The 13,144-nt window shown below is 43.2% G+C and overlaps 1 protein-coding gene across 1 annotated transcript in view; it reads right to left on the reverse strand.

Annotated features, from left to right (window-relative positions):
* TMEM178B (transmembrane protein 178B) overlaps positions 1-12,633 on the reverse strand; it is a 217,495-nt gene extending 204,862 nt beyond the window's left edge. Inside the window, exon 1 of the mRNA XM_027743745.2 lies at positions 10,477-12,633. Within this exon, the coding sequence (XP_027599546.1) occupies positions 10,477-10,858 (382 nt within the window). The 5' untranslated portion in view covers positions 10,859-12,633. The remainder of the gene's footprint in view (positions 1-10,476) is intronic.
* Positions 12,634-13,144: the final 511 nt, after the last annotated feature.

A 13,144-nucleotide genomic window follows, 5' to 3' on the forward strand; every position in this document is an offset into this window, starting at 1 on the left:
GGGAACCACTTAAGTACCCAACACAACCCAATGCACTTGGATCATCACCTACCATAAATCAGCATCACCTCTTCAAAGTCAGTCTCGTGACCCTAATCTATACCCTTAACATCTGAAAAATGTTTTTGTTTCTTTGGTTTGTTTGGTTTTGTTATAATATTTTTATCATTAAATGACCGCTGGGCAGAAAGAAAAGGTATCTACATTATAAAAGCTCTTTTGCATATTTGAAGATACGCACTGATTAATGGAGACACAAAGACACAGAGACAAGAATCATATATTCTTACTGAGGCAGAAAGATCTTTTCAAATAGCTTTTGTTATCCAATAAAATTAGCATAACTGTTTCATCCTATTAGAAAGTCTAGAAATACACTTAGGAAGCTCTTTTCAAATGTCTGCTGTTAAAACTTAAAACTAACAAAAGGTCTCAGAATTAAATAAAGGCTGTGACAAGAGATTTTCAGTGTCTTTCACTCGATCTGGTGGGATATCTTAACAGGATCCACACTACTGTATACATGGGACATCCTTGGAACCTCCATTCCTTTACAGTGTTTCAGCTTGCATGCTTATGGTAAGAAACAAAAGAATCACAGGGCACAAGACACTTACTTACAAGGAACAGAAGTGGGATAAAGCAGTTTCAAAGCCTGAGTGCATTTCCTACTATCTGACAAGAGATGCTGATAATCACCCACATAATAGTTTCCTTCTCAACACTGAGTGCAGAGTCCCTCCAGAGATGACTGAGGTAGAGCTGCTGAAAAAAAGCAGACGGGGATACCGGAAAAATCCTCCCAGCTCTGCTTTAAGGGGACATGAGTGATGGTTTTCCCACTTCTCTGTCACCTGCAAAGCACTTCAGGTTACTGCAGCTTGTTCTGATGTTACATCTTCACTGAAGTCAGAAACAGAAGTGGGCGCAGACCATAGCAGGCCACTCAGTAAGGAGAAATCTCACCATGAGCCCAGCAGAGCAGTAGTTGGCATGCACCAGATTGCCACAGGGTCTAAGTTATTTCTGACTCAAGGCTTCCTGGCTGGTCTATCATTTATTTGAGAGATTGTGACACTTTTACTTGCAGAATGTAACTGGAATGGAGGACAATGGAATGGAGGTAAAACGGGACGTAAAAACCTTTTCCAAAAAAGCCCCCAGATGGGCAGATACCTTTCTACACATGCACACTGACACACCACTTTGTGGAAAATATCCTGAATTATGCTTAAAATTTTATTTGTTTATCTTCACTGGAGGTTCAAGCTGAGACTGTAGAACAGTTGTTCCAAACATTGGACAAACCTGCTGAATTCTTCTCGGGAGAGCCATGCTGACATCTCTTTAAGGTTACCCAGGATAAACTTGCATCATAGAAGAGTCAGCAGTAGTGACCTCTCTGCCCTTTTAGCTTTATGTTTTAATGTCTCCTCTGTTCAGTCTAAAACTCTGTTTGATCCTATCAGTCACCAAAAGGCAAGGCTTTATACTAGACCCTGTGCTTTCCCCCCATCTTTCTGCTCCACGGCTTGGACCATCCCCTGGACTCTTTCTTCAACAACCACTGGCCACCTCCTTCACACTAAGCTTTCTTGGCCTTTTTGTCACCTCAGATGATCAGTATTAAGTACTTCTTGCCTACTCTCGGTTTTTTGTCACCCTCTTTATCTTTCCTTTCCTTATCTTTCCACATGCTGATGTTATCCACGCTGCATCCTTTCATTCACAGATCTCTTGCCCTGCATTCTCTAGCTGTTCCTGCCCTGCTACCCCAAATCCCAGCTGATCCATACCAGTTGGTCTCTGCTACGTCTCACACAGCGGAGCATCCCTAATGGGAACCCTCCTGACTAACTTTCTCCACTATAAATGCATTGTTTCCCCATTCAGTTCTGTTTGTGTCCTAGACTTACTACTCCAGCTCAGCACAGTTACATCTCAGACTCACAGTCACAATCACCTCTTTGCCACATTTGGCTCGTTCCTCAGACCCTCCCACCTCCTCAGTCCCTACTTCAGTTGTTACGCAGGATTTCACCCAGTTTTTCCAGGAGAAAAATGACAAACTCTGATCTTCTTCTTCCAGCAGCTTTGCCTTCTGCTTCCTCTTCCCCTCCTACAACTCCTTCTTCATTCTTCTCTCCTGCAGGTGAAAAACCTCCTACATGGCTCCCTTTCTTTCTTTTATTTGCCACTTAGCCAGTCTTCCCCTACCTCCTGCCTTTCCTTATGGACACTCTTGTGCTGTCTTCCCCTTGACCTCTCACGCCCCTCTGTCTCTTTACTCTCATAACACAAACACCATTCATCTTAAAACATTTATTTTCCTCTATAAATGCCATGTCTTTTCCTATCCTCCCTTTCATCACCAAACTCTCTGAATATGCCAGCTACAAACACTGCCTGGAGTCCACCCCACTAGTTCAGTGCAGCTTCTTCTCCCTTGCAACTGCTGCTGCCAAAATCTCTACTTAACATACTGAGTACCTTTCAGCATAGTCTGAATGCTCCGTTCTCATCTGCTGCAACATATTAGCTACCTGCAGTAGTCTCCCATGCTGCTTTAACCTGAAGTGGTGTCTTTCTTCAGTTATCATGACATTACTCACTTTTCTTGCACCACTTTTGAATCTGCTCCTTTCATGTGCCCTCCAGAAGATACTTCTCTCCATGGGGCTTTTCTCTTTCTGTATTTTATTCCTTGATAATTTCTATCACAAACATAGATTCCCCTATGAACTCCATGTAGCAATTTCCAGGCTCACTCCTCTAATACAAACTTGTCTCTCTAGGTCTCCTCTAATACAAACTTGTCTCTCTAGGTCCATACCTGCAGTATCTCTAATACTCCCTTACAGACATACATATATCAAACTCAGCTTATCATAACTGAAACAGAGCTCCTAGTGCTCTTCTTCCTTCTTTCAATATGTTTTCTTCAGCAATCCCCCTCTTGATCATCACAGACAATGTTATTACTTTCCTTGTTGTTCTGGTCAAGAACTGACGCAACATCTTCATCTCGTATCTCTCATTACATACGTAGATCCAGGGGATGTTTAAGGTTTGCATATTCTTTCACCATCCAGGCTCTCATCACCTCATGCCTTTATTACTTCAATATTTCTTTTTCTGACCTTTACAAATGTGATCTTGCCCTCCCTATATCCATTTAGGATGCTGCTAGAAATATCATTTTGCTAACACATCACTCTGATCACACCATTTCTCTTAGCAGCTGTAGACTGCTGTCCCCATATCTACTCATTAGTGTAATCTACTTGTCTTCATTAAGGAAATGTCAACTTCTTCCTACAGTCAACCAAAGAGGTCAATCCCCATCACTTATTTATCAATTCTTCAAGCAGACATGACCCATGATTTTTCTGGTGCCATCCTTCAGTCTTTGGAAGACCATCCTGTAAACATCCGCGCTTTTTATTCATTATCCCTCTTTACAACTCCTGTAGGAATCCCACGTTTTGTGGTGCTTACAGAAACGTGGTTTGTCTCCTGGTGTTCTAAAACCACTACTGCTCACGCCGAACATAATTACTTTGTAGTCTCCCTGTACTCCCTCATAGGGCTGCGTTACTCGCCAATATTTAAAGCGCGGCCACATGTCAGAAGGACGGGGACTTTTTTCTGATCCATGATTTCTGATCCATGATTAAGGCTCATAAATCCGAGGGTAGGACGCTAACTGGTATTAATAATAGCAAACGAAATCCCTATTATACTGCTACTGAGCTGAGGTATGAGAGATTTAGTCACTTGCCTCAGGTCATGAAGAAAGACTGTGGACTGAATTCTGGCTTTGTAAGCCCCTGCCCTAACTGCAGTACTACCTTTCTTTCATCTATTCTGGTAGTTATCTACAAAGGATTTTGATTTCAGCAGGCTCAGCTGGGCATTTCTGAATATTTATTTATGGAAGAATTAGGCTTTATGAGAAAGAAAATGGGGAAATTTCCATTTTTTAGTCTGATTCCTCTCCTGCAGAGAAAGTGTGTTAGAGTATATTCTTTTCTTTTAAATGGATCCTATTCCAAATGATCTGTTAAGGGCACTTGGATTCCAGAACCAACATTTTTTATTTATTTATTCCTTAATAAATACTAAGAAACACCATCTCATTTCTTTCTTTTGCTCTTAAAGAGGTGAATGTGTAGTCAAGGGTTCCAGCAACACTTTGTGAGCAATGAGCCATCAAGTAACTCACATTATAAACGATCACCGTTATTTTTGCAAAACCTACAAAATATAAAGGCTTCTTTTTTACTGGTTCTGCAATAGTTAATGAACTCATTACCCTCTTAAAGTTTTTCTGAATGCACAGAAATAATTTTTCAATACAAAAAAGAAATATTAATGTGGATTTTTTATTGCGGGAGATGACAAAAGAGTTCAGACCGTTTCATCTCTATTTGAGAAAAATAATCCTTCAAATTTTTATTTTTACAGTGAACAGAACACATATGAACACTTACTAAACCTTTCCTCCACACTTTGAGAAAATTTTTTAGCAATAGTTAGAAAGGATAAAAATGCTGAGATTTCTCAAAGGGATTTGGATGTCCAATTAAATGAACATGAATTAAGCATGCAGTCCTGAAGGCAGCTCTGCAAATATCAGTTTCTCTTGAGAAGGGCATGATCCCATCATTTTTACTCAGGCAAAATTTCCATTTGTCTTCACTGGCAATTTTGCTTGAAAGCCAACAGCTTGATTGAAATTTGCCCTTTAAAAAAGCATGATTAAAAACAGTGTTAAATTACATATATGTTCTTAGTATTTTTAGCAGATATATATTATCAAACTAATTATCTCAGATGTGTCAAAGGAATGTGTCAGGTTCTCATTACTTGTGGTAAAGAAACTTTTTTAATGAATTGCTATTTAAATTTGATGCAATTAAAATATTAAAATTGCTTATTCAAAATATGATTGGCCAAATCCTCTTGGAACTCACACGTGTGAACCAGTGATTTCATCCACTAAATGATTTTAGAAAATCCCTGAACAAGAGGATGTTTTTGCCATATCTCAGTTATTTGAGTTCCAGTCTTACATCAACAGAATAATTATGGTATCAAAAAAACTGCAAAGGCTGAATACCTAGGTAGCCTAAGATTCAACTCAAATGCTGTCTACTGCTTAAATTTCGCTGGATGCCTCCAGCAGAACTCCAGCTGTGACAGGAGGGAGCACAGACCTTGCACTGGCCTTCCTACCCAGGGACAATTTTAACCTCAAAGGAAACACTAAAGGCCTGAACTTGCTGCATCACCACGTTCAATAAAACATTTACTATTGACTTCACTAGGATCAGAATCAAGACTTCAATAAAGTCCCTGTCATAAAGTGATCATTTGGAAAACTGTTGGGATTTCAAGCACAGATTTTAAACAAAGCATTTGGATTCTTCAGTGTATGCAGGATACATGAAAAAATGGCTGTCCTAATTCACCTGGCAAACCCATTTCATTTTAAAAGTCCAATGCAGAGCATCACAAACTATTGCGAGCAGTTTTACAAAAATAAATCATTTTAGTCCTAGAGATAGCTGCAAGTAGCCTCTCTTCAGGCTTTTCCATTTGTGTATAAATAATCCCTAGTGACGGCTGGAGTAGTCCTGTTAAGCCTGTCTTCCTCAGTTGTATCTGACAAACCAAAACAGAGAATGCTTTCATCCCAGAAATCTTGCATATTATTTGAGGTGCAGGTAGGCTGCACAGGAATTACTTAGGGGGGTTTTTTTCCGTGGTGGCATGGGCTAAGTATGCTCACAATAAAATGTTTTAAAAATAGGATTTACTATGAGTTCCACGGATCTCGGGGGAAGAAGGAAGGTAAAAGGAGGGTTGAAATAATAAGGTCATTGTAAATTCTATTTTTTTTTTAAATAAAATTGGATTCCAATGGCAGGCAGCAGAGCTTCATCCAGTCAGGTTTAACTGGCAGCCTTCCAAAGGCAAGATGAAAGGTCCTCTGAGTAGTAATTGTCTAAATGGAACAGACTCTGGTTACTGTGCAACTTCTTCATCTACTTTATTGTACCTTTATAATTAAATGATGTAATTCCTTTTTTTGCTTTCTTGTTCTCCTCTCAACTACTGCAGGAAAGCATCTGAGCAACATTGCCACAGGATGCAGACAGTCTCTGTGGCTTCCCGTTCTTCTTTCTGGGTCACTACAAGTTGTACACAAGAAGTGGTGAGCTGCTGGTTGCCAAAGCAGGACATAAACTCTGCCTTCTCCTGTCCACGAGTGGACACTTACCTGCATTCCAGCTGTCTGCTTGCTTAGTGGTGGAGCGGTTGGTTCACTGGGAGTGGTTGCTAGGGTGAGGGATTGTTGCTTTTGCTAGAAATTCCGTGGTTAACAGGCTAACAGTGGACCTAATAGGATATAGTGAACACTGTGTTCGAAGAGGCGTTAAGCAGCAGGGCTATTTAGTTTGTGGAGAAGCCTGGACAAACACCTGAAAATTGGAAGAAGCTTAAAGTATTGTGCTGAACAATCCCAGAGCCAGCATTTCCTGACTCTGCAAGGCTTTAGGGATCAGGAGTGAAACTCCGGTCCTGAGATGCTAAAAAACTTGATGAGATGCGAAAGCAGAGGAACAGCTCTGTTAGCTCTTTCTTTTTGACTGGTTCTTCTGTACCAGAGTGTTTTCCTTCAGTCCAAGTAGTCCATTCCCAGAAATAAAGACTATTCAGGTGAGGAAGAACATCAGTTTGCATGTTCAACTCCAATAATTTCTTTATTGACTGTAATTTCTGTTGTTTCTGGTTTATTTTTTTTTTCCCATGATGACAAAGAGAACAAATTAACTGCCTAATTTTGATGCAGTTTTAGAATATTCTTCAGGCCTTTGGTCTCATCTCATGCTTGCCTGCCTCTCCCTGATTATGTTTACTTGTGACAATCTCCTTTAATTCACTGCGTATTTACCTAATTGTATTATTTTGAAGTATGCACATAGGTTCTATGAAAATGTAAAAAAAGGATAGGAGAAATATAAAAAGGACCAACTATTTTTTTTATATGCAGTAGTGTCTATTATATCTATGTAAAAGAAACCTTAAGTAACAGATCTCCAGTTTATCTAGCAAAATCCAACCTAAAAGTCTTGATTTATTTCCCAGAATGTAAAAATTAAAAATTAAAAAATACAGAATAGAATTACAGAAGTGACATAGCCTATTAGGAACAGAACTGTTTTTTAAAATCACTAGTATCAGAATACTACCAAGTACCACAGTGCCTGATCCTACCACAAGCCATTGCCTATAGCTTGTATTAATTTCAGCAGAGTTCATAAGCAGAATAACTGCAGGGTATTTGCAAAGCTAGTTAGGCTCTTAATGACCATTTTTTGTTATCCTTTACAAATCTACCATTCTCAATAGACAAATCTACCATAATGTCAAAATAGACAAATCTACCATTCTCAATACTGACAGTTTTGCCTAGGGAAAAATGTAGGATCTGTTTTAAAATAAATGGATCACAGATTCTGTCCAGCATTAAAAGCAAATAAACAAACACAACCCAAAACACTTAATAAAATTTACATTCACTTACCTATAGCATTACACCCAATATTTGGGACCATTAGTTTATCTAGTTCAGGAAGAGGTGTGCTAGATTAAATTAAGAGAGGAAGGAGAGTTAAACATTCTCTTTTATAAGGTATTTGCCCTGGAGCTCAGAGAGAGAGAGAGAGAGAGATACTTTATCTGTGGAGAAATACATACCCCAGTCAGGTTATTTTATTGCTACAGGTAGAGAATATCTGCAGCCCTTTTCACCTGCACAGGGCATACTCTCCCACAGCACCCACCCCTGCAACCTTTAACTCCCAGGCAAGTATCTGTCATGGAAGTAAAGACTACTTCTAGTTTTTACTTCCATGACAGATGATGTTGGGTAGAACCTGGAATACCTGCCTTGTTTTGAACTCACAGCTGTTCCCAGCATTGGACAGCAACAACACTTCACTTTCATCATGTGAGGATCGTAAAAAAAAAAATCTCCATTTTTATTTCTGAGCAAGTCAAACACTTTATTTTATCAAACTGCCATTATATTTGCTTTTCTATGTTTTAATCTGGAGGTGCCAAAGGAACATACACCTCTATAGCATTTGTGTGTGACTCTTCATCACAGCTGAGAGCTATAGTATAGGCAGATCCTCACTGCAGAAAGGCCATCAAACGAACTAAAATTTTGGTGTTTGGTGTTCGGTGTTCAGTGTTCAGAGCCTCCTTCCTTTAACATTTCTCTCAGTGTACAATGAACTTCGCTAAATGTGTATCAAAAGACCTTTAAGGAAGGCAAGGAGTGACACACACCCATATTTGCAAATAGCTCCCTTTCGTGCACAAGTTGCACTTCTGACCTTGGGGCAGTGACTCTTTGAAGTGGCTCCCTGGCCACTTGCAGACACGAATGTCCAGGAGCGTGTGTGCAGGAACACTCACTACACCTGAGCCTGGGAATCCCTTGCTACCAGCTGAATGCTAGATATTGAGTTGGTTCACTAAACACACTCACACACGCTCATTCACACGCTCATATACGCACAGGAACACACACAAATTGCAGCAGGATCTTTCAAAGACCACCTTCTCCTGCAATTAACCACCTCGGCTTGATTTGTCACATTTTCTCTACAGTTAACACTTAGCAGAGCTGCCATTACAGATAACCCAGTGCCAGGCAATTTCAGCTTTTACTGGCAAGAGAAACGGACATTCCTGAACTCAGGACAAGGCAGGCAGGGAAAGAGGAACGAGTCTCACTTATTTCAAGATGAAAAACCTCTCTAATAACTGCAACTCCATTTGCCAAAGGTGAGCTCTGGTGACATGTTCGCCCGCTGTCAAGGTTGAATTTGTTTATGCCCCAAGCACAGTGAGCACACGTGGCAGAGCAATCCAGCCCTCCATGGCAGCCCAGCACATACACATCCTCACCTAGACAGGGAATAGGAATGACTCCCTTGGCACTGAAACCAGCAGCAGGGTGTCTGGGGTGTCTGGGTACTGACAGGCTTTGGGCATGTTCACTTGCCCATTACAAATGGGACTGAAGACAACAATCTATTTCATAGGAGTTGTTACACAGCAGATAGATATCAAGGGTCCCTAGCAACATAGACAGAATCCCAATCAGTGATCCAGGCTCCCTGGCATGCCATCTGTTTGTACTGGTTTGGTGCAAACCTGTAACATGCTACTCACCTCCAGCGCTCCCTTGCAAAAGATAAGGAACAAAACATATACATGGGCAAACACGTGTGAAAGATCACCCCTCGTGAATAATTAGCTTTGAGCAATAATTCCACTTGTAATGTCTGAAGAGGGAATTAACGCAGGCTATCAAGGGAGTTTGGGATAGAGGACACACTTAGCAGACAAGTATTTTAAAAGATTGCACTGTGTAAGAAACAGTGATTTCGCTACGATGGAAATAAACCAATGGGGAATCTTCTGAATGCAAGGAAAGAACCATGGGAGGGAAATGTTATCCTATAGTACGGAGTAACCATGCTATGGGTAGCAAAGATGCCGTCATCCTTTACTGAAACCCTCCTCATCCTGCAAAAACATGCATCTTCTGTAAACAGGATGTTTAGGCTGGGTTTTACACCTGTGTCCCCTTCCTATACTTCAGATCAAAGAAATGTTTGGGACCATCACCTTGAATCATTACCTTGGGGGAAAAATTAAGACGAAGGACCAAAAGAGAAAAAAAAAGACAGCACAAAAATGCTACAGGCGAACAGATGCATCTCCACCCCAAGAGAAAATTATTCCTTTCTAATAAATTCATGTAAGGCTTTGTATATATTGAAAATATTCCAAAACATAGCTCAGTGTAAACAGCAAGCTGGGTTTCCTCCTGCTTTTTAGCATTTCTCTTTGTTTACTCTCCATTTGAGAATTAAAAAAGCTTGCATGTGAGCACTGCAAATGGTGTATTTCAGGACTGATGGGGTATTTGGTAAGGGAATCAGAAAATGCAGACATATGTAGCATCCAATAAAATATTCCATGCTTTGCCTGAGCCACCAGGGTCAAACATAATTTAAAAAAAAAATCCAGTGTCTGCTTTATTAATATTTTTATTTGTGTTTGAAAAATAATGTGATACCATGGTGATGGGCAGACTGTATCAAGTGTAGAGAGAAAGACATGAAAGAGACATTCTGGGGTGTGTCTGCTCTCACCCCCACTGCCTTCTTGCTCCCAAACCCCATGTCTCAGCAGTGGAGACCCCATGGGAAACTGCCCTGGCAGTGTTTCTGGAAGCAATGCCCGGCCCAGCCAGTTCACTCAGTGCAAGGAGAGGTATTTGGCTGGAAACAGCAGCTCCCATCTGTGAGCCCAAATGGCTCTGCTCAGCCCCTGCTCATCTCAGGAGGGCCTGGCATGTTCATTTGGTAAAAAAACAGCCCTTACCTTTGGCAATCAGCTCCTCCAGCTCCTGGTCGAATCCCTGTCGGTGGCATTTCCTCCAGAGCCCCATGTTGGTCGAGTTGTACTGTCTGTTGCACTCGTCGACTGCGCTCATAGCAAAGATCTGCCTCCTGTTTCTTGCCAAGAGGAGTTTCCCTTCCCAGCGGTCCAACCTAGACCTGCTGGCCCTGAGAGGCAGGTTGTTGTTGGAGTTATAAATGAAGCCAGGATCATTTCTCTTTGTGGTGATGCTCTTGCACCTCTCTCTGTGCTTCCTGGCATCAGTTTCGTACCAATGGTCAGAGCAGATTGCCACAGCCAGCATGCCCAGGGCACACAGAGCTAAAGACAGGCCAGCATACAGCAGTAACCTTCCAGCAGCCATACCTCAGCTTCACAGAAACACCATGGACATCTTCACAACAGGCAAAGCCCTTGGGTGTGAGACCACGCAAAAACCTCCAGAGCAGCTGGAGTTAGGTGTCACTTGGCAGAGTCTGCCTCAAACATCCCCAACTCCCGTGGCTCACATCCACACTGCAGAGGGATGCTGAGAGCGCTACAAAGTTCTGCCCTGGAGGCAGTCCTGGAGTCTCATCTGCCTCTCCTCCTCTACAGAGGAGACCTGGCGAGGAGAAACACAGCCTTGCACCTCCAATGGGAGCGAGCCAGTGACCCACCTACACAAAGATGTCCTGCTCCCCTCACCACGAGCACCCGAGTGACAGGGGCTGAAGGGATGTATCCCCCTGAAGAAACCTGATGGCTGATCAGTCCATTAATCTCTTTCAATCCGGCCAGCTCAGAAATCCAGAAGAGATGGCTTTTAGATCAGCAAGCTCACCACAGCATCATCACAGAGCAGAAAAGTTCAACAGCTCGACATCTCCCACTTGCAAGCAGCCAGTTGTCCCGTTTACAGGAATGGGTGACTTGTCTTTTGTCAGCGGCTCAGCAAGAGCATCATCGTCTGAATGGTCGGTCACTTGCTTGGGTTTAAAGCGGGGTCGAGGGGGAGGGAGCAAGAGGGGGGAGTAATCTGTTGTTGTTGCTGGCTGCTGCTGCTGCTGCTGCTGTTTGAAACCGTGGTTAAAGCATACCCTCCCCGGCTGGCTCTGGAAACGCGGGCACGCACGGGTCTCTCCCTCAGCAGACTTCGCTGACAGTCACTGGCATCTTGGCTTCGGAAACATCTCGGCTTCTCTCTGCCAGCCTTGCCATTCGCTCGCCTGCTTTATTCGCCGGCGCTTTCATCCAGGCAGCCCAACGCCGCGCTCCCTTCCTTCCCCGGCGGTCCTGGACAGCGCTCCGGCAGCCTCCCGGCTCCCGGGCCGGGGAGAGGCGGCGGGAGCAGCCGCAGCCCGGCAGGACCCGGCGCCGGCCGCGCTCCGCCCGCTAGGCAGCACGGGGGGCTGCCCTCGGCCCCGGCATCCTTCTTCCACACACACACAACACACACGCTGCTGCCCCCCCCTTCCGCTGGGATCTGAAAAGCTTCCTCCGTCCCCGGAGCCGGGATGTGTTGTGCACAGTTTTCCTAACACGGCGGCACGTTAGCCATCTGCAAGATGAAGGCAGGCGGGCAGGGCTACGGCTGGCGGAGAGGATGCTGAGGAGCGGGGAGGGGAGGGAGGTCGGGGGAAACCGAACCAAAACAAACCGGGGCGGAGGGGCGGAGGGGGTGGTGGTGGGGAGCTACACACCTTACACGGGGAGAGGAAAGCAGCCCCTAACTGTTGTCAACAGCTTTCGGTCTGCACCATTTCTCTGCCATATGGCCCGATCTCCACGTCGGAGCTGAGATTTTTAGCTCAGCAGCTTCATACGAATCGTATCCCCAGCATCAGCAGTTATATTTTCAGACATATTTTTTTTTCTCCTTAAATTTTCACTCCCTTTCTCTTTAATGGGAATAACTCACCCATTTTGTAGAGATCAAGTGCAACAGAAGGCGAGCTGGAGTCCCCAAGCTTTAGAAATCTCATTTCACCGTTTTTAACCCAAATAAATCCAATCTTCTGTATACCTGGGAATCTTTCCTTGTTCAAACACCGAGCCCTGCAGCCTTGGCCGAAGCCTACAGATCGAGCATACAGAGCGCTGAGCCAAAAGCCAGTGATGTCACCCATGCAACGTGAGACTCATTTCTTATTTCTCTATCCTCCTTAAAGATAAACTGCACCACTTCCCAGGCAGGAAATGTCGAAGCCTTACTTTCTTAAGAGGGGAAAATGTAAAACCTGGATTTAACTGGATCCTGCTCATTCTTGGTCACAAGCCCTTACACTGTGTCAACCAAGTCCAAGACAAGCAGAGTTGTTTCTCACTGCACCAAAAAAATCCCAACCTACTACATAATACAGAGTATGAGCTTGAAAAAAATCCCTGGATTTGAGACCTTCTGTGTCATCCAGAAGACTGAGGCCTTCATACTCTGAACTGTACTGCTTAAAAAGGAAATAAAAATGGCCATTTCCCTTGCAACAAAAAGCTCTGGAACCTGGCACATCCTGATTTGTGAGTACCACAGCATCCTGGAGCTGGCAGAGGAACCTAGTTAGCCCCATCCAATATTTGGCTCCCACACAGCAGCGACTCCTCAGCATGAACAGGAAACAATGCAGTTGCTCCTACTGCACCAAAAAGTCCACAGCCCGATGCGTCTCCACAG

The sequence above is a fragment of the Pipra filicauda genome, unplaced genomic scaffold (genome assembly GCF_003945595.2).
Source record: "Pipra filicauda isolate LSUMZ 115617 unplaced genomic scaffold, ASM394559v2 scaffold2_size9829703_pilon, whole genome shotgun sequence".
In the NCBI taxonomy this organism is placed as follows: domain Eukaryota; kingdom Metazoa; phylum Chordata; class Aves; order Passeriformes; family Pipridae; genus Pipra; species Pipra filicauda.